A 22,408-nucleotide genomic window follows, 5' to 3' on the forward strand; every position below is an offset into this window, starting at 1 on the left:
ATGGAAGACGGAAATCACTCTATGGTGACTGAGTTTATTCTCACAGGACTGACAGATCGTCCGGAATTGCAGGTCCCTCTGTTTGTGTTGTTCCTACTGATTTATGTTATCACTGTGGTGTGGAATGGGGGGATGATCTTGTTAATCACAATTGACTCCCAACTCCACACTCCAATGTACTTTTTCCTCTGGAATTTGTCTTTCTGTGATTTCTGCTATTCCTCAGTCATTGCCCCTAAGATGCTGCAGAATTTCTTATCTGAGAAGAAAAGCATTTCCTACACTGCTTGTGCTGTGCAGATTACTTTCTGTATCTTTCTTGCTGATTTTGAGTGTCTCTTGCTGGCTGTGATGGCGTATGACCGTTATGTGGCCATCTGTAACCCGCTGCTCTATACGGTCATCATGTCCCGGCAGCGTTGTAACCTGCTGGTGGCTGAGGTGTGTGTTGTGGGGTTGGTGAATTCCGTGATACACACGTGGTATACATTCCAGCTGTCATTCTGCCGCTCCAACATCATCAATCATTTCTTCTGTGATATTCCCCCACTGCTGGTCCTCTCCTGCTCTGACACACGCATTAATGACATTCTACAGTTGGCTCCCATGTTCTACATTGTAGGAATCAGCGTTGTGACCATCCTCATCTCCTACGTCTGTATCATTTACACCATCCTGCGGATTCGCTCTGCCAAAGGCCGGCGCAAAACCTTCTCCACCTGCGCTTGTCACTTGACTGCAGTGGGCATCTTTTATGGAGCCCTCCTTTTCATGTATTTCCGACCCAGCTCCAGCTATTCCATGGACACGGACAAAAGAGCTTCAGTGTTTTACTCACTAGTGATCCCCATGTTGAACCCCCTCATCTACAGCTTGAGGAACAGGGAGGTGAAGGACGCCCTGAGGAAAACCATGAACAAACTCCTGACCCAGTCCTGAGTTTGATTGACTCAGAGCTGGTGGAGAGATGGGAAATGGAAGCAGGTGACTTCAATTAGCAGGTCGTTTCACACAGCCCATTGTGGTTTTATTGATTATTATTTTGGTGTTATTATGCATGTGTCTGTATTCCAACACGGGATGCAGGTCCCTGCTGAGATCTGGTCTGCTGTTGGCTACTGCCCTTGTGTGCACACAAATATAGATGTGATGTGCTTTGAAAGCTGGGAGCTGTTTGTGTTGAGAAAGAAGGGGGGTGCAACAAATCTCTCTCCCTCTCTTTTCTAACCACGTTGATTTCATTATGCAGTTCCAAGTGTGAAGTGTGTGATTTCTCATGGTGTTTCCCACCATCCTACTACTCTGTAGCCCTTTCTGTGGATTTCTTCTATATACTGTCATCTGCTTTGTGTCCTGGCACAAGGAGGAGAAAGGTGATTTCCAATCCACTGGCAAGTATTTTAAGTGAAGCAACAACAGAGCAAGTAACAGTAAGTGTTGCATTAGCGAGAGAGAGCACAGTGTGTGCACCTCCTCTGTGACAGTCTGCACTGAACTGAACAGAAAATAGCACAAAAAGTGTGAATTTTCTCTATCATAATCATTAAGCAATGGGTGGACAGCCAACTTGTCACTGGGTTATGTTCTATCCTGGATCTTTCTCAGGGCTGTTGTATGCTAATCCCACACTACTTCACGTCAACTTCACATATGTCGTACAGGGGTATTGACACTGAGCGCGGGCTGTAGGAGAGTTATGTTGCTTTTGTGGGGAGCCGTTGAATTTCAAAGCCCTTTCCATTGCTTGTTACCCATGGGCTAAGAGTGTGGAGTGTCCCTATTCCCAGACATGGGGATCTTAACATCTGTAGAGAACATTACAGAACAGTTTAGATGCTACATTGTTCGCTAATGCTCACTGAAAAGGGAAATAGATTCTGCACTCCTGTGCTCCCCTGTGATGACAACATCTCAAGTTGAGCACCCCAAAATTCAAGGCACTAGCCATTCTTGAAACTCTTGCTCTCCAGGCTCTGCTGGGCAGGGTGTGATTTTTGCTAGCTTCATCCCACTCCTACAAACATGGCGTCAGCAGCCCTGCAATGTAGGAACGGCGGAAAAGGCGCTATTGATATCAAGTGGGGAAAATGTAAAAACTAAACCAAATTCTTGCTTTCTGCAGCAATGAGGGGTGGTATCCCATTCAGGTATATGTGCTTGCCCATTGAAATACTGTGCTGGTCCAAGCCTGCACGCAGGAGGGTTCGTACGCAATACATGTAGGCTGTAAAACTTCAGCACTCGATGCACGTTAACGGTCTGAGCCTGAACTTTGAAATGGATCCCTCTGGAGTCCTGAACATAACCCGTTCCTATTCTCAGAGCCAAGCGTATGCTAGGGCTGGCCAGGGCTGAGCCCGGCTCCTTTAGGCTTGGCAGTTTTGAGACTGGCTCCTCTGGTCTTGCCGCACTTAAGAAAACTGCTGGAGCCCCAGAATGAAATTCCTCCCTTTGTCACTGCAGTAGAAAAATGATCCCAGGTATTCCTCAGTGCTACAGGGCATATTGGTTCCCCCCTTCGTTGAAGTGGTGCCTACTGGGTAGATATTGGAGGATTCATGGCATTAGGAGGAAAACGTGATGCTACAAGTCAGTTCTATTCTTTGTCAAGGAATGTAGACAAAACCATGTCCCCTAAGCACCCGTAGAAACTTCAAGGAGCAGGTTCAGTCACTGCAAGTATGCCCCCAGGAAACACTGTGCCCTGGATTACTCAGGAAGTTCCTAACTCCTCCTCCCAGTCTCTGTGTTTCCTGTGAGCTGTCGGCTCCGGGGGCAGCCTCCATGGGCTGAGCCACGCTCAAGACAGACTGGAAAACGGAGAGCTGATACGCCCAAAACTGCACATTTGCACAGACATGAAACTCACCTACCAGTCACAAACCGTGCTTCTATGATCACCATCCCCACCATCCCACCGTCTCCTTCCGTGCATTGCAGTTCTCTGGCTCCTAGTCCGCAAACAGCGAGAACTTATTGAAAACTCTGGTCTCTGCACACAATTGCCTCCTGACCACATCATTGCCTCCTGCCACATCCCCATGCCAATGTAAGGCTGTGTCTAGACTACCTGGCTCCATCGATGGAGCCATGTAGATTAGGGTTGTAGGCAAAGGGAAATGAAGCGTCGATTTAAATAATTGACACTTCGTTTAAATTTGAATGGCTGCCGCGCTGAGCCGACGAACAGCTGATCAGCTGTTTGTCGGCTCAGCGTGCTAGTCTGGACGCTCCCTTGTCGACATTAAAGCCCTTTGTCAACCACCCCGTTATTCCTCGTGGGATGAGGTTTATCGGGGCAGTCGACAAAAGGCTTTGATGTCGACAGCGGAGTGTCCAGACTAGCGCGCTGAGCCGACAAACAGCTGATCAGCTGTTTGTCGGCTCAGCGCGGCAGCCATTTAAATTTAAATGAAGCGGCAATTATTTAAATAGCCGCTTAATTTCCCTTTGCCCAATAAACAAATCTACATGGCTCCGTGGACGGAGGCATGTAGTGTAGACATACCCTGAGTGTGTCTCTGGACTGACAGACCAAACTGATGGGGTTATGCAAACGTCTTCAGAAGGATCTAGCGTTGTTTTCCTGTTTTCATGGGGGTTCACGCATCAGAAGTTTCCACCTTTTGCTCCCTAAGGGGCAAAACTTTTTCTATGCCCCTTTTCCAAGTGGCCTTGTTCCGCAGGCTGTAGAACACAGGGGTCACCATTGCACGGATCAGAGACCTGATCCCCTATGAGTTTGGTGTTAGGCTGCACAGAGATACACAGAACGGGGCTGTAGAATGTAATAACGACCATCAAGTGAGAGGTGCCGATGTGGAAAATTCCCCGCTTCCCATGGGTGGAGCAGATCTTCAGGGTGTGGGACAGGATGAAAACAGAGGAGAAAGGAACGATCTGGCTGGTGAACACCCCAAACAAGCAAGCCATGACAAGAAGAATGATCAAGTGAATGTAGGTTTCACAGCAAGGGAGAAACAAACAAGGGGAAAAGTCAGAGAACAGTTACTCAGTCACATTGGAGTCACAGAAGGACAATTTTAACATGGGTATAATTTGGATCATTCCATTATAAACCCATTGGGGAATGACCCAGCCACTGGCGGGACACAGAGTGTGGAGGACATGACAGTGGTGTGATGCAGGAGGTCACAGATGGCCATGTATTTGTCCTACAACATCACTGCCCGAAGGAGCACCTGAGTAGTTCCACAGAAATCCACAACGCAGTATAGACAGCACATAAGATGTGGCTTTCCTCTCTGTTATCAGCTCAGGTACAAACTTGGAAGGTGATTAATGGGGAATCTCAAAATTCTACACAGGTCAAATTCCCGAGGGAAAAACACAACATGGGAATGTCTAACTGATAATTTGGTTTGATTAGCATGATCATGCCACGATTCCCCAGCAGTTTAACAGCAAAGATCACTGGGAGCGGCATGAAACGTCTCTTCCATGGGTTGCTTCTGTGAGGTCTGTTTTACACTTAAAAATTACATCGGCCGAGCTCTGATACACGGGTCTGAGAAACTTTTCACACCCTGGGCAACGCAGTTACGTTACACTAACTGTCTGCAAAATTCTTCCACTGACCCAGCTACTGACTTTGGGAGATGTGGCTTAATGGTATCAATGGAAACCCCCCTTCCATGAGTGTGGAAAGAACATCTACGCTATGACACTGACGCCTCGCTAGGGCTAAATCACTGTCGTGACATTACTATGGATATTCCCTGAATCAATGCGGGAGTTTTCCCCTGCCCCTTAAAGCCACTTTCCCCCACTTTCCCACCACTCCTCTTCCTCCCTTGCTAAAGCTCTTTCCTTCCTATTGTAGCCCAAGGCTCACTATGCTTCAGCAAGCAGAGAGGAGGGTGATGGATTCGAATCCTGCTCTGTGTTCTTTCCAGAATAAAACCTGTTCCTTTTGTTTTGTCTTAGTGGGGGCTGCTCTGAGGTGCCCCCACCATGACACACAACACAGAGCACGCAACGGCATCTCAGGCCTAGTCTTCCAGAGTCATGTAAAAAGCCACAAGGCTTCCCCTACATTGAAGAACCTCACACTGGGCTAGAGAACATTTTGATTGGTGAATATGTGGAGACAAGTGGAAATTTCTCCTTAGGGTGATTCCTTCCTGTCCGTCCCACGATTCCTTCCTTTCTGCCTCAGTTAAAGGCTGACACGATCTGCTTGCCTCTGAGGTTTAAGGGTTCTTTCGGAAGAAGGGTTTTCTCTCGAAATAACCGCGTGTAAACAGCATCTTTTCTTTCGAAATAGCGGCCGTCCATGATTATACGAGTGGGATATTTAAATCTCTGCTTCATTTGCAATTTTGGATGTCTACATTTGCATGCCTCTCCAAAGAGGAATGCAACTTAGACATACCGTCAGAGTGCTGGCTTTCTGCACAGAACAGGATGGTGCACAGAGGGAGCCGACACGTAGCCGAATGGTGCAACATTTGACAGAGCAAGACACCTGTCAGGACCCCACAGGGGTAACTTCTGAGCACAGCTGGAATCTCATTGTTCTTCCTGACTGCTCTGCACTGAATTGAGAAGGACAGCAGCAGAACCTGGCTAGAACCCTCCAACCAGATCAACTCACTCCCTGTTTGCTAAGCACGTCAATGTTCCCCTTTCACACCTCGGGAGCCACTTCTTGGGGCAGCAGAGCTTACATCTAGCTCTGACGGCTTTGAGATTTGCTCCCCAGAGCCTCTTTGCTCCCTGGACAAAGGCCGTGAAGCGCCCTTTGCCACGGCTGTCTTTGTGGGCATGGAATCCAGAGGTCAAGAGCATCCACTGGTCTGGGGTGTTGTATGCCCCATGATATCTTTTTACCTGTGCTTTTATTGGTGTTTAGGGGTGTGCATGTCCCTCCTCTTGAGGTGTTTTAGCAGGTTCTATCTCCCCCCTTTAGGGTCCTATATTTTACTTTATAGATATTTATTTATTTTGTTTTTAAAATGTTTTGTAAGCCACGTCGCATATTTGAAATAAAGAAGTGGGATAAAAATACTTTAAATAGATACATACATAAATAAATATGACCCCAAAATGAGGTGAACCTATTCCAATGTATTGGCTGGTCACTCCTCCAAATGTCTCTTGACATCATTTCCCAGATTTGCTCTGGATACCACCAGCCAGACGCTTTGCCTAGTTTCTCACCAATTTATTATACTATGTACCAATATATTATAATCCCCTATAATTTCAGTAGAGTTTTTTCACTCGGTGCACAGTCAATCTGTGGAACTCCTTGCCAGAGGATGTGGTGGAGGCTAGTTCCTTAACTGGGTTCAAAAAAGAGCTAGATAGATTCAGGGAGATTAGGCCCATCAATGGCTATTAGGCAGGACGGGTGGGAATGGTGTCCCAGGCTCTGGAAGTGGGTGACAGGGAGAGATCATGTGAGGATTACCTGCTCTGTTCCCTTCCTCTGGCGCATCTGGTATTGGCCACTGTCGACAGACAGGATACTGTGCTGGATGGAGCATTGGCCTGACCCAGTATGTCCATTCTCATGTTCTTAGAGTTAACCCAGAGGCCCACTGCTGTAGCCTAGCTCAGAATCAGACCGAACTACAACTGGGCACCAGCCCGTTGTATGTAAGATTTGGATTCTGCTCCCAAAACTGTTCCTCTCAAAGTGGGGGAAATCCTTTAACACCTGTGCAAATAACTCCCACGAAAGCCTCTCGGCTCTAGGTCTGGCAGATTCATGAAGAAGAGAATCACAGGGCACTAACCACTAGGTCACAAAGCCTGGTAGTGCTGAATGGAATGTGTGTCCAATACTGTCCAGCATCCTCGTGAACAACTCCGGCTCATATAAAGTCTGTCTTTTTATTGCATTGAAAATGATATACACAAACCTGGTGCTCACATAGATGTTTCTGGATATTTCAACGCAAACCCATGCGGGTTTAGTTACAAAAGAGACCTCATTTATTGACTAGAGAGAGAAAGGGGGGTTTACAGGATTACAAGTCAGGAAGCATAAAAGGAATGTCTCTTGAGTGTCTATTGCAACAGCCGGATATCTGAGACTGTATCAGGAAGAGAAGCTTCTGGTTTTGTGTGCCAGTAAAATGTCTCATACGCTGTTGGCAGGGCATGGGAATTGCAGTGTATCTTCCAATCTCCCCAGATCCCTTGGCTAGATAAAAAGTCATACTGGAGACTTGTAGCCAGACAGGAACCCCCCTTGTAACATCCATTTTTGCTTGCCTGGAGCATGCAGGGCACACAGAACAAAAGGCCCAGGCTGCTGTGACCGTGAATAGCTGTAAACAGAGATATGCCAATTGCTGACTAAGAGGCTGCCGAGGAGTGCCCTTGACTCAAACCCATATTGATACGAACACACAGCCATCCACGGGGGGAAGAATCTCTCACCCAGTAAAGAAAACGTCTAGTACTCACAATTTAGTTATCTCTCTTGCACATGTAAATTAACTTGAAACTTGCATGTAAGAACTGGCGCCACAAAACGGACCAGTACAATTTGGCATCTTAAAATAAGAAAGAGGATACGAGCCCCCAGGGGTATAAAGATGGGTCCAGCAGCACATTTACTCTGAGTGTCAATCTACCATTTATCTGCTGGTCGGGTTAGGTGATTGGCCTCCCGAGGTTCCACGGGGCTGCCCACCTCATATTCGTCTTTCCTAGGAATTGAGGGACTGGCCCTGGCCTGAGCCGCTGGAGTCGAGAGGCACAGAAAGGGGTAAAAATTGTACCTGGATGTGTCCTTTGTCTTAAGTGTACAATTAGACTTAGAGCTCTTTAAAGATTAAGCTGTCACTTGGTACCATTATTTCTATTTTCTTTCTTTATTTTCTTTGTAACCATTTTTAAGATCTATATTTGCTAGCAGGTAAGAAATAGAGCAATAGCCATTGTAACCGTATGATTTATAAGCTTCTTTAATTAACCTGTAACTGTTTACGTTTTAACCTGACTCCTTCAGTTGCTGTAACAGAACCAAGCACAATTTAAAGGAACTTCAGTCGGTCATAAGGGACAGGTATAGGAACAGCTTGGGCGTTTGGATTTGTGTCACTCCCAGGTGACAGATCCGTTGGGGCATCTCTCAGTCTTTCCCAGACTTCCCGCTGCGGAGGGATTCTGTATCCTAGCAGCTAAAATCTGAGGTGTAATAAGCTCATCCTATAAATAAAAGGGGCGTCTGTTGGCCTGCTGGCTGCCCTCTGTGAAGGGACACAGGTCCAAGCAGTAAAGACACGGACGTTAAACTTTTTCAGGGCTCCCTTCAACTTACTGGCTGCTCGCTGCGACAAGACTTCGTGTCTTAGCAGTTAAAGACTTGGGTGTCACACACACACACACACACTGCTCTGACCGTTGGCTGACAAGACTATGGAAGACACTCTCAACTCATTTGTCATGAACACATGGTTCATCAGGAGAATAGTGCAGTATTGTATAGAAAAAGGGGTTGGATTCCCAATCTGTTGCATATCAACTTGACATCCCTGTTCATCTATTACTGTGAGAAGGAAAGATCTTCTAGGAAGCCAATTTGCAATTTGGGGTTAGTTCCTGACTCAACTGCAGATCTCTTCTGCAAAGATGAAGCAAAGACATTTTCCTTCTCTTAGCTCAGCTCTTGCTCTGTGACATGCACATCACACTGCACTGCCTGACATGGAAATGGTGATGATATAGGCAATCAAACCTGCAAGGTGCTCAGAGGCATTACATTCATGAGGGCCATAGAAACATACATAGACATTTAGGCAGCCTGAAATAAGACAGACCCATCTGGTTCCTCCCACTCGGAGATGGGGAAAAGGGAGGCAGAGAGAATTTAAGAGCCACATTTTCATACCTGTCCATTGGCACCCTGGATTCATGAATACTTTTCAAACTTCTCCCTGTGAAAAGTTTTACTGAGAAAAGCAACTACCTATTGTCCAGACTGGCAGATTTTCTTATTTCAAACAATTGTCCAGTCTTCAAGGAATTACCTCATTGATGATGGAAAGTAAAAATAAAGTTGCAAACATATCATATCAGATCTGTAATATTACTTAGAAACGCCAAGAGCCCCATGTCTAGAACAGTGGACACTCCACTCCCTTAGCCCACGGGTACCAAATTACAGAAAGGGCTTAAAAATGCAAAGCTCAACACATCAGTGACAGAACTGTCCCATTGCCCTAGTACGGTGTGATGGAAATCATCTCTCTCCTCATGCCTGGACACAAAGCAGGTAACAGTAGGTACAGGAACCCCACAGAGCACAGAAAGGGCTGCAGAGTAGCAGGACGGTGCCAAAACTCCCTTTTGATCACCCACAGAAAAAACACACGTCACTTTTGGAACTGGCCAATTCAATCATCACCACTGGAAAGAAGAGGGAGCTAGATTTGATGCCCCCTCCTTTCCTAATACAATTAGCTCCCTGTTTTCAAAGCACATCAAATATAATTTTATGTGCGCAGAGAGGCAATGTGTGAAAGAACCCCTGATCTCAGTAGGTACCTGCAGCCCTTGTGGGAATACCGACACATGTATAATAACAACAAGATAATAATCTAAAGTACCACCACGGGATGTGTCAAATGACATCACTATGGGGTGAGAACTGAATTGCCCTGTTTCCACTGCCCATCACTCAGCCAGCACTGAGATGAACACAATCAAGACTGGGTTAGGAGTTTGTTGATGGCTTTCCTCAGGGCGTCCTTCACCTCCCTGTTCCTCAGGCTGTAGATGAGGGGGTTCAACATGGAGACCACCACTGTGTAGAACATGGAGGCTATTTTGTCGGTGTCCATGGAATAGCTGGAGGGGGGCCGGAAATACATGAAGAGTTGGGTGCCATGAAACATGCCCACGGCGCACAAGTGGGAAGCGCAGGTGGAGAAGGCTTTGCACCGGCCCTCGGCAGAGCGGATGCGCAGAATGGTGGAGAAGATACACACATAGGACAGGAGGACAATCAGAATGGTGCTCAGTGTAATGTAGCAGGTGGAGGCAAACATCACAATCTCAATGGTGTGGGTGTCAGAGCAGGAGAGCTCCAGCATTGGGGGGACGTCACAGTAGAAATGCCTGATAAGATTGGAGAGGCAGAATGACAGCCGGAATATACAGCACGTCTGTAAGAGTGAATCCACCAACCCCACAGCGCACACCCCAGCCACCAGCAGGTTACAGCGCTGTCGGGACATGATGACCGTGTACAGCAGCGGGTTACAAATGGCCACATAACGGTCATATGCCATCACAGCTAGCAAGAGACTCTCCATATCTACACAATGAACAAAGAAATACATTTGCACAGCACAGGCAGTGCGAGAAATGCTTTTCCGCTCAGCTAAGAAAATCTGTAGCATCTTAGGGGTAATGACTGAGGAACAGCAGAGATCACAGAAAGACAAATTCCGGAGGAAAAAGTACATGGGGGTTTGGAGTCGGGGGTCAATTGTAATTAACAAGATCATCCCCCCATTCCCTATGACAGTGATAATATAAATCAGTAGGAACAACACAAACAGGGGGACCTGCAGCTCCGGACGATCTGTCAGTCCTGAGAGAAAGAACTCAGTCACCTCCGAGTGATTTCCCTCTTCCATCTCCTCTGAGCCGAGGTCAGGCAGCTACAGGGATGTGGGCAGGTGAATGGCTCAGGGAACCTGTCCCTGCGCTGTAATAATGTAAGTGATGAAAAATGGAGGTCAGTTTCTTAATAAATACTAGTACTAGATCAGGGAAGGGCTTCATCCACAGAGCTAGGTATTCGCAGCTGTTCATTACATTTGTTTGATCAATTTCACACACTGCAACCATACAGGGACTCTCAGGTTAATCATCCCCCCCCACACAAACACTGCTGAGAATTGATCCGAGCAGCAAAGAGGGACTTGCTTAGATCAGAAAGGGATAATAGTAAACGAGTGTCAATCTCTCTTACTTTTATTGACAAAGGGGAGCTCTGTGGCTCGGCAAGTTATTTTGGGGTGAAAGTTGCTCACTGATATAATTAAGCTCTTTGGCGTCTGATAACGCCATTTATATTAGTCCATATGAAACCCTTGGGACGTAAAGGAAGCCAATGGCTTCCATGCCTAAAATTCCAACCAAATTTCTTATTCTTTAGCTCAAGGAGTAGGAGCCAGGACTTCAGTTCAGTGCCTCCCAATCACCATGGTGTCCGTGTGGGTGTGTGACTTTGATGCAGAACAACAGCACGTACCTGGGGAGAGCAGAGAGACGTGGCGGTGTTTCTTCATCGACAGAAACTGATACTTCGTGCAATTGGGAAGCTTTATACTGAGATCTCTGATCTATCGGACAAGATCCCTAGAGCCACTGGGAATATCTGAGCTCAGAGATACACAACAACAAATTAACAAGCTCAGTGAATCTCAACCATGGAACTGATACCCTGGGGATTAATTTGTTGCCTTCTTTCCCCCTGTGTCCGTAACTGATGCAATTTCTGTCAGAGTTGCAGAGTTGAAGCCTGAGGGATATTTCATTCTGCTCTTGTCACTGCAAGATGGGTCCTGTGTAGAGCTGACCCAGAAAGGGTGTGTTTGTGGAGACCCACATCTTTCAACTGAAAACATTTCAGCTCAGAAATAAAACATACAGAGATTCCCCGGTACCACCTCTCACATTTCTCTGCCATGGACCTGTCTCCTAGGCTGGACTCCATCCCCCTCTCATGCCTTATGCTCTGCCCTTGTGTGGAAGTGCCCTGGGGCAGTTGAGCGAGAAGGAGAATTTGCTTTTTGGATGCAAAACAATTGCATGAACTGTAATTGGAATAAAAATCCAATTTCCCACTTTAAAACAAAAGCTTTTTCGAGAAAAATTTCCAGCCAGCCTGAGTTTAGCAACAAAGGCCCCTTTCCAGACATGGTTGGCCTTGCTTCCATCCTGGCAGGAGGGAGGACCAGGGGAAGCTACACATAAGGGTGGGGATTGAGGGGAGCATGTGCCCTGATATGTGGTGGACTATGTCCAAAGCCCCCTGCTGGAGGTTTATGCCCTAGATTTCTAAATGGCCTTCTTAAGGATTGAACTCACAACCCTGGGTTTAGGGGACCAAAGCGCAAACCACCAAGCTATCCTCCCCCCTAGGTGAAATCAAAGTTGCCACTCCCCACAATAGGAAATAAAAGTAGAGGCGAGGTCCTCCAAGCAAGCTAGAGTAGCTGTTTTTACTGCAGCCAATCAGGTCCAAGCAAACCTTGTATAAAGAAGCTGCTGAGTGAAGGCCTGGCAGTTCCTCTCTGGAGCTCAAGTCAAGCAGGCCCAGGGACTGTCTGGGAAGGCAGTGGTACCTTGGACAGCTCTGAGCGGGGGCTGGTTTAAAGACTCAGATGAAGCCCAGGTCCAGTGGCTGAAGACTACCTGTGCTCGGCTTTGGTCATTTGTAGAACCCTGCACAGGGTGCAGTGAGGAGTTTATCTCAAAGCCCAGGAAGAGGGCAAGGAGAGGGCAGGTCTTGGAGGAGTTGCCTTGGGAGTGAGCAGCAATGGGCAGTGAGGACACTTAGCAGGCAACTGCTGCTTCTGGTGTCCATGGGCCGGGATCCAGAGCAGTGGTTGGGACCATAGGGCCCCTCAACTTCTGGTGGCTACAAAAGGGGATAGATAAGAAACCTGGTTCCAGGTGACCAAGAAATGGCATCTGGGATCCTTCCACACCCAGGCTACGTCTACGCTGGCATGATTTTCCAAAAATGCTTTTAATGGAAACGTTTTCCATTAAAAGCATTTTCGGAAAAGTGCGTCTAGATTGGCAGGATGCTTTTCCGCAAAAGTACTTTGCCACAGCATGACGAATGGTGCAACATTTTACAGAGCAAGACACCTGTCAGGACCCCACAGAGGTGACTTCTGAGCACAGCTGGTTCCTCATTGTTCTTCCTGCCTGCACTTGCAATGAGTGGAGAAGGACAGCAGCAGAACCTGGCTAGAACCCTCAAACCAGATCAACTCGCTCCCTGTTTGCTAAGCACGTCAATGTTCCCCTTTCTCACTTCAGGAGCTACTTTTTGGGGCAGCAGAGCTTACATCTAGCTCTGATGGCTTTGAGATTTGCACCCCGGAGCCTCTTTGCTCCCAGGACAAAGGCCGTGAAGCGCCCTTTGCCACGGCTTTCTTTCTGGGCATGGAATCCAGAGGTCAAGAGCATCCGCTGGTCTGGGGTGTTGTATGCCCCATGTGCTTTTACCTGTGCTTTTATTGGTGTTTAGGAGTGTGCGTGTCCTTCCTCTTGAGGTGTTTTAGCAGGTTCTATCCCCCCCTTCAGGGTCCTATATTTTACTTTATATATATTTATTTATTGTGTTTTTAAAATGTTTTGTAAGCCACATCGCATATTTGAAATAGAGAAGCAGGGTAAAAATACTTTAAATAGATACACACATAAATAAATATGACCCCACCATGAGGTGAACCTATTCCAATGTATTGGTTGGTTACGCCTCCAAATGTCTCTTGACATCATTTCCCAGTGTTGCTCTGGATTCCACCAGCCAGACGCTTTGCCTAGTTTCTAACCAATTTATTATACTATGTACCAATATATTATAACCCCCTATAATTTCAGTAGAGTTTTACCTTGGTGCACAGTCAATCTGTGGAACTCCTTGCCAGAGGATGTGGTGGAGGCTAGTTCCTTAACTGGGTTCAAAAAAGAGCTAGATAGATTCAGGGAGATTAGGCCCATCAATGGCTATTAGAGAAGACGGGTGGGAATGGTGTCCCTGGCTCTGGAGGTGGGTGACAGGGAGAGATCATGTGAGGATTACCTGCTCTGTTCCCTTCCTCTGGCGCATCTGGTATTGGCCACTGTCGACAGACAGGATACTGTGCTGGATGGAGCATTGGCCTGACCCAGTCTGGCCATTCTCATGTTCTTAGAGTTAACCCAGAGGCCCACTGCTGTAGTCTAGCTCAGAATCAGACCGAACTACAACAGGGGCACCAGCCCTTTGTATGTAAGATTTGGATTCTGCTCCCAAAACTGTTCCTTTCAAACTGGGGGAAATCCTTTAACACCTGTGCAAATAACTCCCACCGAAGCCTCTGTGCTCTAGGTCTGGCAGATTCATGAAGAAGAGAATCACAGGACACTAGCCACTAGGTCACAGGGCCTAGTAAAACTGAATGGAATGTGTGTCCTATATTGTCCAGCACCCTCGTGAACAACACCGGCTCATATAAAATCTGACTTTTTATTACGTTGAAAATGATATACACAAACCTGGTGCTCACATAGATGTTTCTGGATATTTCAATGCAAACCCATGCGGGTTTAGTTACAAAAGAGACCTCATTTATTGACTAGAGAGAGAAAGGGGGGTTTACAGGATTACAAGTCAGGAAGTATGAAAGGAATGTCTGGTGAGTGTCTATGGCAATAGCCGGACATCTGAGACTATATCAGGAAGAGAAGCCTCGGGTTTTGTGTGCCAATAAAATGTCCCATAAGCTGTTGGCAGGGCATGGGAATTTCAGTGTGTCTTCCAAACGGGAATCTCCCCAGATCCCTTGGCTAGATAAAAAGTCATACTGGAGACTTGTAGCCAGACAGGAACCCCCCTTGTAACATCCATTTTTGCTTGCCTGGAGCATGCAGGGCACACAGAACAAAAGGCCAGGCTGCTGTGACTGTGAATGGCTGTAAACAGAGATACGCCAATTGCTGACCAAGAGGCTGCCAAGGAGTGCCCTTGACTCAAACCCATATTGATACAAACACACAGCCATCCGCGGGGGGAGGAATCTCTCACCCAGTAAAGAAAACGTCTAGTACTCACAATTTAGTTATATCTCTTGCAAGTGTAAATTAACTTGAAACTTGCTAGTAAGAACTGGCGCCACAAAACGGATCAGTACAATTTGGCATCTTAAGATAAGAAAGAGGATACGAGCCCCCAGGGGTATAAAGATGGGTCCAGCAGCACATTTACTCTGATTGTCAATCTACCATCTATCTGCTGGTCGGGTTAGGTGATTGGCCTCCCGAGGTTCCACGGGGACGCCCACCTCGTATTCGTCTTTCCTAGGAATTGAGGGACCGGCCCTGGCCTGACCCGCTGGAGTCGAGAGGCACAGAAAGGGGTAAAAATTGTACCTGGATGTGTCCTTTGTCTTAAGTGTACACATAGACTTAGAGCTCTTTAAAGATTAAGCTGTCACTTGGTACCATTATTTCTATTTTCTTTCTTTATTTTCTTTGTAACCATTTTTAAGATCTATATTTGCTAGCAGTTAAGAAATAGAGCAATAGCCATTGTAACCATATGATTTATAAGCTTCTTTAATAAACCTGTAACTGTTTAAGTTTTAACCTGACTCCTTCAGTTGCTGTAACAGAACCAAGCACAATTTAAAGGAACTTCAGCTGGTCATAAGGGACAGGTATAGGAAGAGCTTGGGCGTTTGGATTTGTGTCACTCCCAGGTGACAGATCCATTGGGGCATCTCTCAGTCTTTCCCAGACTTCCCGCTCTGAAGGGATTCTGTATCCTAGCAGCTAAAGTCTGAGGTGTAGTAAGCTCATCCTATAAATAAAAGGGGTGTCTGTTGGCCTGCTGGCTGCCCTCTGTGAAGGGACCCCAGTCCTAGCAGTAAAGACACGGACGTTAAACTTTTTCGGGGCTCCCTTCAACCTCCTGGCTGCCCGCTGCGACAAGACTTCGTGTCTTAGCAGTTAAAGACTTGGGTGTCACACACACACACACACTGCTCTGACCGTCGGCTGACAAGACTACGGAAGACACTCTCAACTCATTTGTCATGAACTCATGGTTCATCAGGAGAATAGTGCGGTATTGTATAGAATAAGGGGTTGGATTCCCACTCTGTTGCATGCTCAACACATCAGTGACATAACTGTCCCATTGCCCTAGCACATGGAAATCACCTCTTTCCTCATGCCTGGACACACAGCAGGTGACAATAGGTACAGGAACCCCACAGAGCACAGAAAGAGCTGCAGAGTAGCAGGAAGGTGGAAAAACTCCCTTTTGATCACCCACAGAAATCACACACGTCACCCTTGGAACTGCCCAATTCAATCAACACCACTGGAAAGAAGAGGGAGCTAGATTTGATGCCCCCTCTTTTCCTAATACAATTAGCTCCCTGTTTTCAAAGCACATCAAATATAATTTTATGTGCACAGAGAGGCAATGAATGAAAGAACCCCTGATCTCTGTAGGTATCTGCAGCCCTTATGGCAATACGGACACATGTATAATAACAACAAGATAATAATCAAAAGTACCACCACGAGATGTGTCAAATGACATCACTATGGGGTGGGAACTGAATTGCCCTTTTTCCACTGCCCATCACTCCGCCAGCACTGAGATGAACTCAATCAAGACTGGGTTAGGAGTTTGTTCATTGCTTTCCTCAGGGCGTCCTTCACTTCCCTGTTCCTCAGGCTGTAGATGAGGGGGTTCAACATGGAGACCACCACTGTGTAGAACACGGAGGCTATTTTGTCGGTGTCCATGGAATAGCTGGAGGGGGGCCGGAAATACATGAAGAGTTGGGTGCCATGAAACATGCCCACTGCGCACAAGTGGGAAGCGCAGGTGGAGAAGGCTTTGCACCGGCCCTCGGCAGAGCGAATCCGCAGGATGGTGGAGAAGATACACACATAGGACAGGAGGACAGTCACAATGCTGCTCAATATAATGTAGCAGGTGGAGGCAAACATCACAATCTCAATGGTGTGGGTGTCAGAGCAGGAGAGCTCCAGCACTGGGGGGAAGTGACAGTAGAAATGCCTGATGAGATTGGAGCGGCAGAATGACAGCCGGAATATACAGCACGTCAGTATCAGAGAATCCACCAACCCCACGGTGCACACCCCAGCCACGAGAAGGTTACAGCGCTGACTGGACATGGTGACCGTATAGAGCAGTGGGTTACAGATGGCCACATAACGGTCATATGCCATCACAGCCAGCAAGAGACACTCAATATCTACACAATAAAGAAAGAAATACATTTGCACAGCACAGGCAGTGCGAGAAATGCTTTTCCTCTCGGCTAAGAAAATCTGCAGCATCTTAGGGGTAATGACTGAGGAACAGCAGAGATCACAGAAAGACAAATTCTGGAGGAAAAAGTACATGGGGGTGTGGAGTCGGGGGTCAATTGTGATTAACAAGATCATCTCCCCATTCCCTATGACAGTGATAATATAAATCAGTAGAAACAACACAAACAGGGGGACCTGCAGCTCCAGACGATCTGTCAGTCCTGAGAGAAAGAACTCAGTCACCTCCGAGTGATTTCCCTCTTCCATCTTCTCTGAACCGAGATCAGGGAGCTACAGGGATGTGAGCAGGTGAATGGCTTGGGGAACCTGTCCCTTCACTGTAATATGTAAGTGATGAAAAATGGAGGTCAGTTTCTTAATAGATACTAGTACTAGATCAGGGAAGGGATTCATCCACAGAGCTCGGTATTCACAGCTGCTCATTCTATTTGTTTGATCAATTTCACACACTGCACACATACAGGGACTCTCAGGTTAATCATCACCCTCCCCCCTCCCCGCCCACACACACACAGAAAAACACTCCTGATAATTGATCCGAGCAGCAAACAGGGACTTAGCTCAGAAAGGGATGATGGTAAATGAGTGTCAATCTCTCTAACTTTTATTGACAAAGGGGAGCTCTGTGGTTCGGCAAGTTACTTTGGGGTGAAACTTGCTCACTGATATAATTAAGCTCTTTGGCATCTGATAACGCCATTTACATTAGTCCATATGAAACCGTTGAGACGTAAAGGAAGCCAATGGCTTCCATGCCTAAAATTCCAACCAAATTTCTTATTCTTTAGCTCAACGGGTAGGAGCCGGGACTTCAGTTCTGAGCCTACAAATCGCCACGGTGTCCATGTGGGTGTGTGACTTTGATGCAGGACAACAGCACGTACCTGCAGAGAGCAGAGAGAGACGTGCCGGTGTTTCTCCATCGACAGAAACTGATATTTTGTGCAATTGGGAAGTTTTATACTGAGATCTGTGATCTATGGGACAAGATCCCTGGAGCCACTGGGAATACCTGAGCACAGAGAGACACAACAACAAATTAACAAGCTCAGTGTATCTCAGCCATGGAGCTGATGCCCCGGGGATTTATTTGGTGCCTTTTTTCCCATGTGTCCGTAACTGATGCAATTTCTATCAGAGTTGCAGAGTTGAAGCCTGAGGGATATTTCATTCTGCTCTTGTCGTGGCAAGCTGGGTCCTGTGTAGAGCTGAACCACAAAGGGTGTGTTTGTGGAGACCGATGTCTTTCAACTGAAAACATTTCAGCTCAGAAATAAAACACACAGAGATACCCCGGGTACCACTACTCACGTTTCTCTGCCATCGACCCATCTCCCAGGCTGGACTCCATCCCCCTCTCATGACTGATGCTCTGCCCTTGTGTGGAAGTGCCCTGGGGCAGTTTGGCGAGAAGGGGAATTTGCTTTTTGGATGTGAAACAATTGCATGAACTGTAATTGGGATAAAAATCCCATTTCCCACTTTAAAACAAAAGCTTTTTCAAGAAAAATTTCCAGCCAGCCTGAGTTTAGCAACAAAGGCCCCTTTCCAGACATGGTTGGCCTTGCTTCCATCCTGGCAGGGGGGAAGACTGGGGGAAGCTACACATAAGGGTGGGGATTGAGGGGAGCATGTGCCCTGATATGTGGTGGACTATGTCCAAAGCCCCCTGCTAGAGGTTTATGCCCTAGATTTCTAAATGGCCTTCTTAAGGATTGAACTTACAACCCTGGGTTTAGGGGACCAAAGCACAGACCACCAAGCTATCCTCCCCCCCGATGAAATCAAAGTTGCCACTCCCCACAATAGGAAATAAAAGTAGAGGCGAGGTCCTCCAGGCAAGCTAGAGTGGCTGCTTTTACTGCAGCCAATCAGGACCCAGCAAACCTTGTATAAAGAAGCTGCTGGGCAAAGGCCTGGCAGTTCCTCTCTGGAGCTCAAGTCAGGTAGGCCCAGGGACTGTCTGGGAAGGCAGCGATACCTCGGACAGCTCTGAGCGAGGGCTGGTTTAAAGACTCAGCTGAAGCCTAGGTCCGGTGGCTGAAGACCGGCCATACTGGGCTATGGCGATTTGTAGAACCCTGCACAGGGTGCAGTGAGGAATTGATCTCAAAGCCCGGGAAGAGGGCAAGGAGAGGGCAGCTTCTTGGAGGAGTTCCCCAGGGAGTGAGCAGCAATGGGCAGTGAGGACACTTAGCAGGCAACTGCTGCTTCTGGTGTCCATGGGCCAGGACCCAGAGCAGTGGTTGGGACCATGGGGCCCCTCAACTCCTGGTAGCTACAAAAGGGGATAGATTAGAAACCTGGTTCCAGGTGACCAAGAAATGGCATCTGGGATCCCTCCACACCCAGGCTACGTCTACGCTGGCATGATTTTCCGAAAATGCTTTTAACGGAAACGTTTTCCGTTAAAAGCATTTTCGGAAAAGCGCGTCTATATTGGCAGGATGCTTTTCCGCAAAAGCACTTTGCCACGGTTTTTATTGGTGTTTAGGGGTGTGCGTGTCCCTCCTCTTGAGGTGTTTTAGCAGGTTTTATCTGCCCCCCCTCTTTAGGGTCCTATATTTTACTTTATAGATATTTATTTATTGTGTTTTTAAAATGTTTTGTAAGCCACGTCGCATATTTGAAATAGAGAAGCAGGGTAAAAATACTTTAAATAGATACACACATAAATAAATATGACCCCACCTGAGGTGAACCTATTCCAATGTATTGATTGGTTACTTCTCCAAATGTCTCTTGACATCATTTCCCATTGTTGCTCTGGATACCACCAGCCAGACGCTTTGCCTAGTTTCTCACCAATTTATTATACTATGTACCAATATATTATAACTCCCTATAATTTCAGTAGAGTTTTTTAACCTGGTGCATAGTCAATCTGTGGAACTCCTTGCCGGAGGATTTGGTGGAGGCTAGTTCCTTAACTGGGTTCAAAACAGAGCTAGATAGATTCTGGGAGATTAGGCCCATCAATGGCTACTAGAGAAGATGGGTGGGAATGGTGTCCCTGGCTCTGGAGGTGGGGACAGGGAGAGATCATGTGAGGATTACCTGCTCTGTTCCCTTCCTCTGGCGCATCTGGTATTGGCCACTGTCGACAGACAGGATACTGTGCTGGATGGAGCATTGGCCTGACCCAGTCTGGCCATTCTCATGTTCTTAGAGTTAACCCAGAGGCCCACTGCTGTAGCCTAGCTCAGAATCAGACCGAACTACAACAGGGGCACCAGCCCTTTGTATGTAAGATTTGGATTCTGCTCCCAAAACTGTTCCTTTCAAACTGGGGGAAATCCTTTAACACCTGTGCAAATAACTCCCACCGAAGCCTCTGTGCTCTAGGTCTGGAAGATTCATGAAGAAGAGAATCACAGGACACTAGCCACTAGGTCACAGGGCCTAGTAAAACTGAATGGAATGTGTGTCCTATATTGTCCAGCACCCTCGTGAACAACACCGGCTCATATAAAATCTGACTTTTTATTACGTTGAAAATGATATACACAAACCTGGTGCTCACATAGATGTTTCTGGATATTTCAACGACAACCCATATGGGTTTAGTTACAAAAGAGACCTCATTTATTGACTAGAGAGAGAAAGGGGGGGTTACAGGATTACAAGTCAGGAAGCATAAAAGGAATGTCTGGTGAGTGTCTATTGCAACAGCTGGATATCTGAGACTGTATCAGGAAGAGAAGCCTCGGGTTTTGTGTGCCAGTAAAATGTTTCATAAGCTATTGGCAGGGCATGGGAATTGCAGTGTATCTTCTAAACGGGAATCTCCCCAGATCCCTTGGCTAGATAAAAAGTCATACTGGAGACTTGCAGCCAGACAGGAATCCCCCCTTGTAACATCCATTTTTGTTTGCCTGGAGCATGCAGGGCACACAGAACAAAAGGCCCAGGCTGCTGTGACTGTGAATGGCTGTAAACAGAGATACGCCAATTGCTGACCAAGAGGCTGCCGAGGAGTGCCCTTGACTCAAACCCATATTGATACAAACACACAGCCATCCGTGGGGGGAGGAATCTTTCACCCAGTAAAAAAAAGTTTAGTACTCACAATTTAGTTATATCTCTTGCATGTGTAAATTAACTTGAAACTTGCTAGTAAGAACTGGCGCCACAAAACGGACCAGTACAATTTGGCATCTTAAGATAAGAAAGAGGATACGAGCCCCCAGGGGTATAAAGATGGGTCCAGCAGCACATTTACTCTGAGCGTCAATCTACCATCTATCTGCTGGTCGGGTTAGGTGATTGACCTCCCGAGGTTCCACAGGGATGCCCACCTCGTATTCGTCTTTCCTAGGAATTGAGGGACCAGCCCTGGCCTGACCCGCTGGAGTCGAGAGGCACAGAAAGGGGTAAAAATTGTACCTGGATGTGTCCTTTGTCTTAACTGTACACATAGACTTAGAGCTCTTTAAAGATTAAGCTGTCACTTGGTACCATTATTTCTATTTTCTTTCTTTATTTTCTTTGTAACCATTTTTAAGATCTATATTTGCTAGCAGTTAAGAAAAGAGCAATAGCCATTGTAACCATATGATTTATAAGCTTCTTTAATAAACCTGTAACTGTTTAAGTTTTAACCTGACTCCTTCAGTTGCTGTAACAGAACCAAGCACAATTTAAAGGAACTTCAGTCGGTCATAAGGGACAGGTATAGGAACAGCTTGGGCGTTTGGATTTGTGTCACTCCCAGGTGACAGATCCGTTGGGGCATCTCTCAGTCTTTCCCAGACTTCCCGCTGCGAAGGGATTCTGTATCCTAGCAGCTAAAATCTGAGTTGTAATAAGCTCATCCTATAAATAAAAGGGGCGTCTGTTGGCCTGCTGGCTGCCCTCTGCAAAGGGACCCCGGTCCAAGCAGTAAAGACACGGACGTTAAACTTTTTCAGGGCTCCCTTCAACTTACTGGCTGCTCGCTGCGACAAGACTTCGTGTCTTAGCAGTTAAAGACTTGGGTGTCACACACACACACACACACTGCTCTGACCGTTGGCTGACAAGACTATGGAAGACACTCTCAACTCATTTGTCATGAACACATGGTTCATCAGGAGAATAGTGCAGTATTGTATAGAAAAAGGGGTTGGATTCCCAATCTGTTGCATATCAACTTGACATCCCTGTTCATCTATTACTGTGAGAAGGAAAGATCTTCTAGGAAGCCAATTTGCAATTTGGGGTTAATTCCTGACTCAACTGCAGATCTCTTCTGCAAAGATGAAGCAAAGACATTTTCCTTCTCTGAGCTCAGCTCTTGCTCTGTGACATGCACATCACACTGCACTGCCTGACATGGAAATGG

General features: G+C 46.8%; 3 protein-coding genes across 3 annotated transcripts; 1 reads left to right on the forward strand and 2 right to left on the reverse strand.

Annotated features, from left to right (window-relative positions):
* On the forward strand, positions 1–939 carry LOC102450256 (olfactory receptor 5AR1-like). The gene has a single exon (XM_006122732.5). The coding sequence runs from the start codon at positions 1–3 to the stop codon at positions 937–939; it is 939 nt and encodes a 312-aa protein (XP_006122794.4).
* An 8,744-nt stretch (positions 940–9,683) lies between these two features.
* Positions 9,684–10,622, reverse strand: LOC102451184 (olfactory receptor 5AR1-like). The gene has a single exon (XM_006122736.3). It carries the CDS (start codon positions 10,620–10,622, stop codon positions 9,684–9,686), a length of 939 nt encoding a protein of 312 aa, XP_006122798.3.
* A 5,770-nt stretch (positions 10,623–16,392) lies between these two features.
* On the reverse strand, positions 16,393–17,331 carry LOC102451426 (olfactory receptor 8D4-like). The gene has a single exon (XM_006122737.3). It carries the CDS (start codon positions 17,329–17,331, stop codon positions 16,393–16,395), a length of 939 nt encoding a protein of 312 aa, XP_006122799.3.
* Between the last annotated feature and the right edge of the window lie 5,077 nt (positions 17,332–22,408).

Source organism: Pelodiscus sinensis, chromosome 5 (assembly GCF_052426305.1).
Source record: "Pelodiscus sinensis isolate ZL-2025 chromosome 5, ASM5242630v1, whole genome shotgun sequence".
NCBI classification, from domain to species: domain Eukaryota; kingdom Metazoa; phylum Chordata; order Testudines; family Trionychidae; genus Pelodiscus; species Pelodiscus sinensis.

What these genes read in the sequence shown, in the direction of transcription:
- LOC102450256 (XM_006122732.5), top strand. Translation starts at nt 1, where the DNA reads ATGGAAGACGGAAATCACTCTATGGTGACTGAGTTTATTCTCACAGGA.
- LOC102451184 (XM_006122736.3), bottom strand. Translation starts at nt 10,622, where the DNA reads ATGGAAGAGGGAAATCACTCGGAGGTGACTGAGTTCTTTCTCTCAGGA.
- LOC102451426 (XM_006122737.3), bottom strand. Translation starts at nt 17,331, where the DNA reads ATGGAAGAGGGAAATCACTCGGAGGTGACTGAGTTCTTTCTCTCAGGA.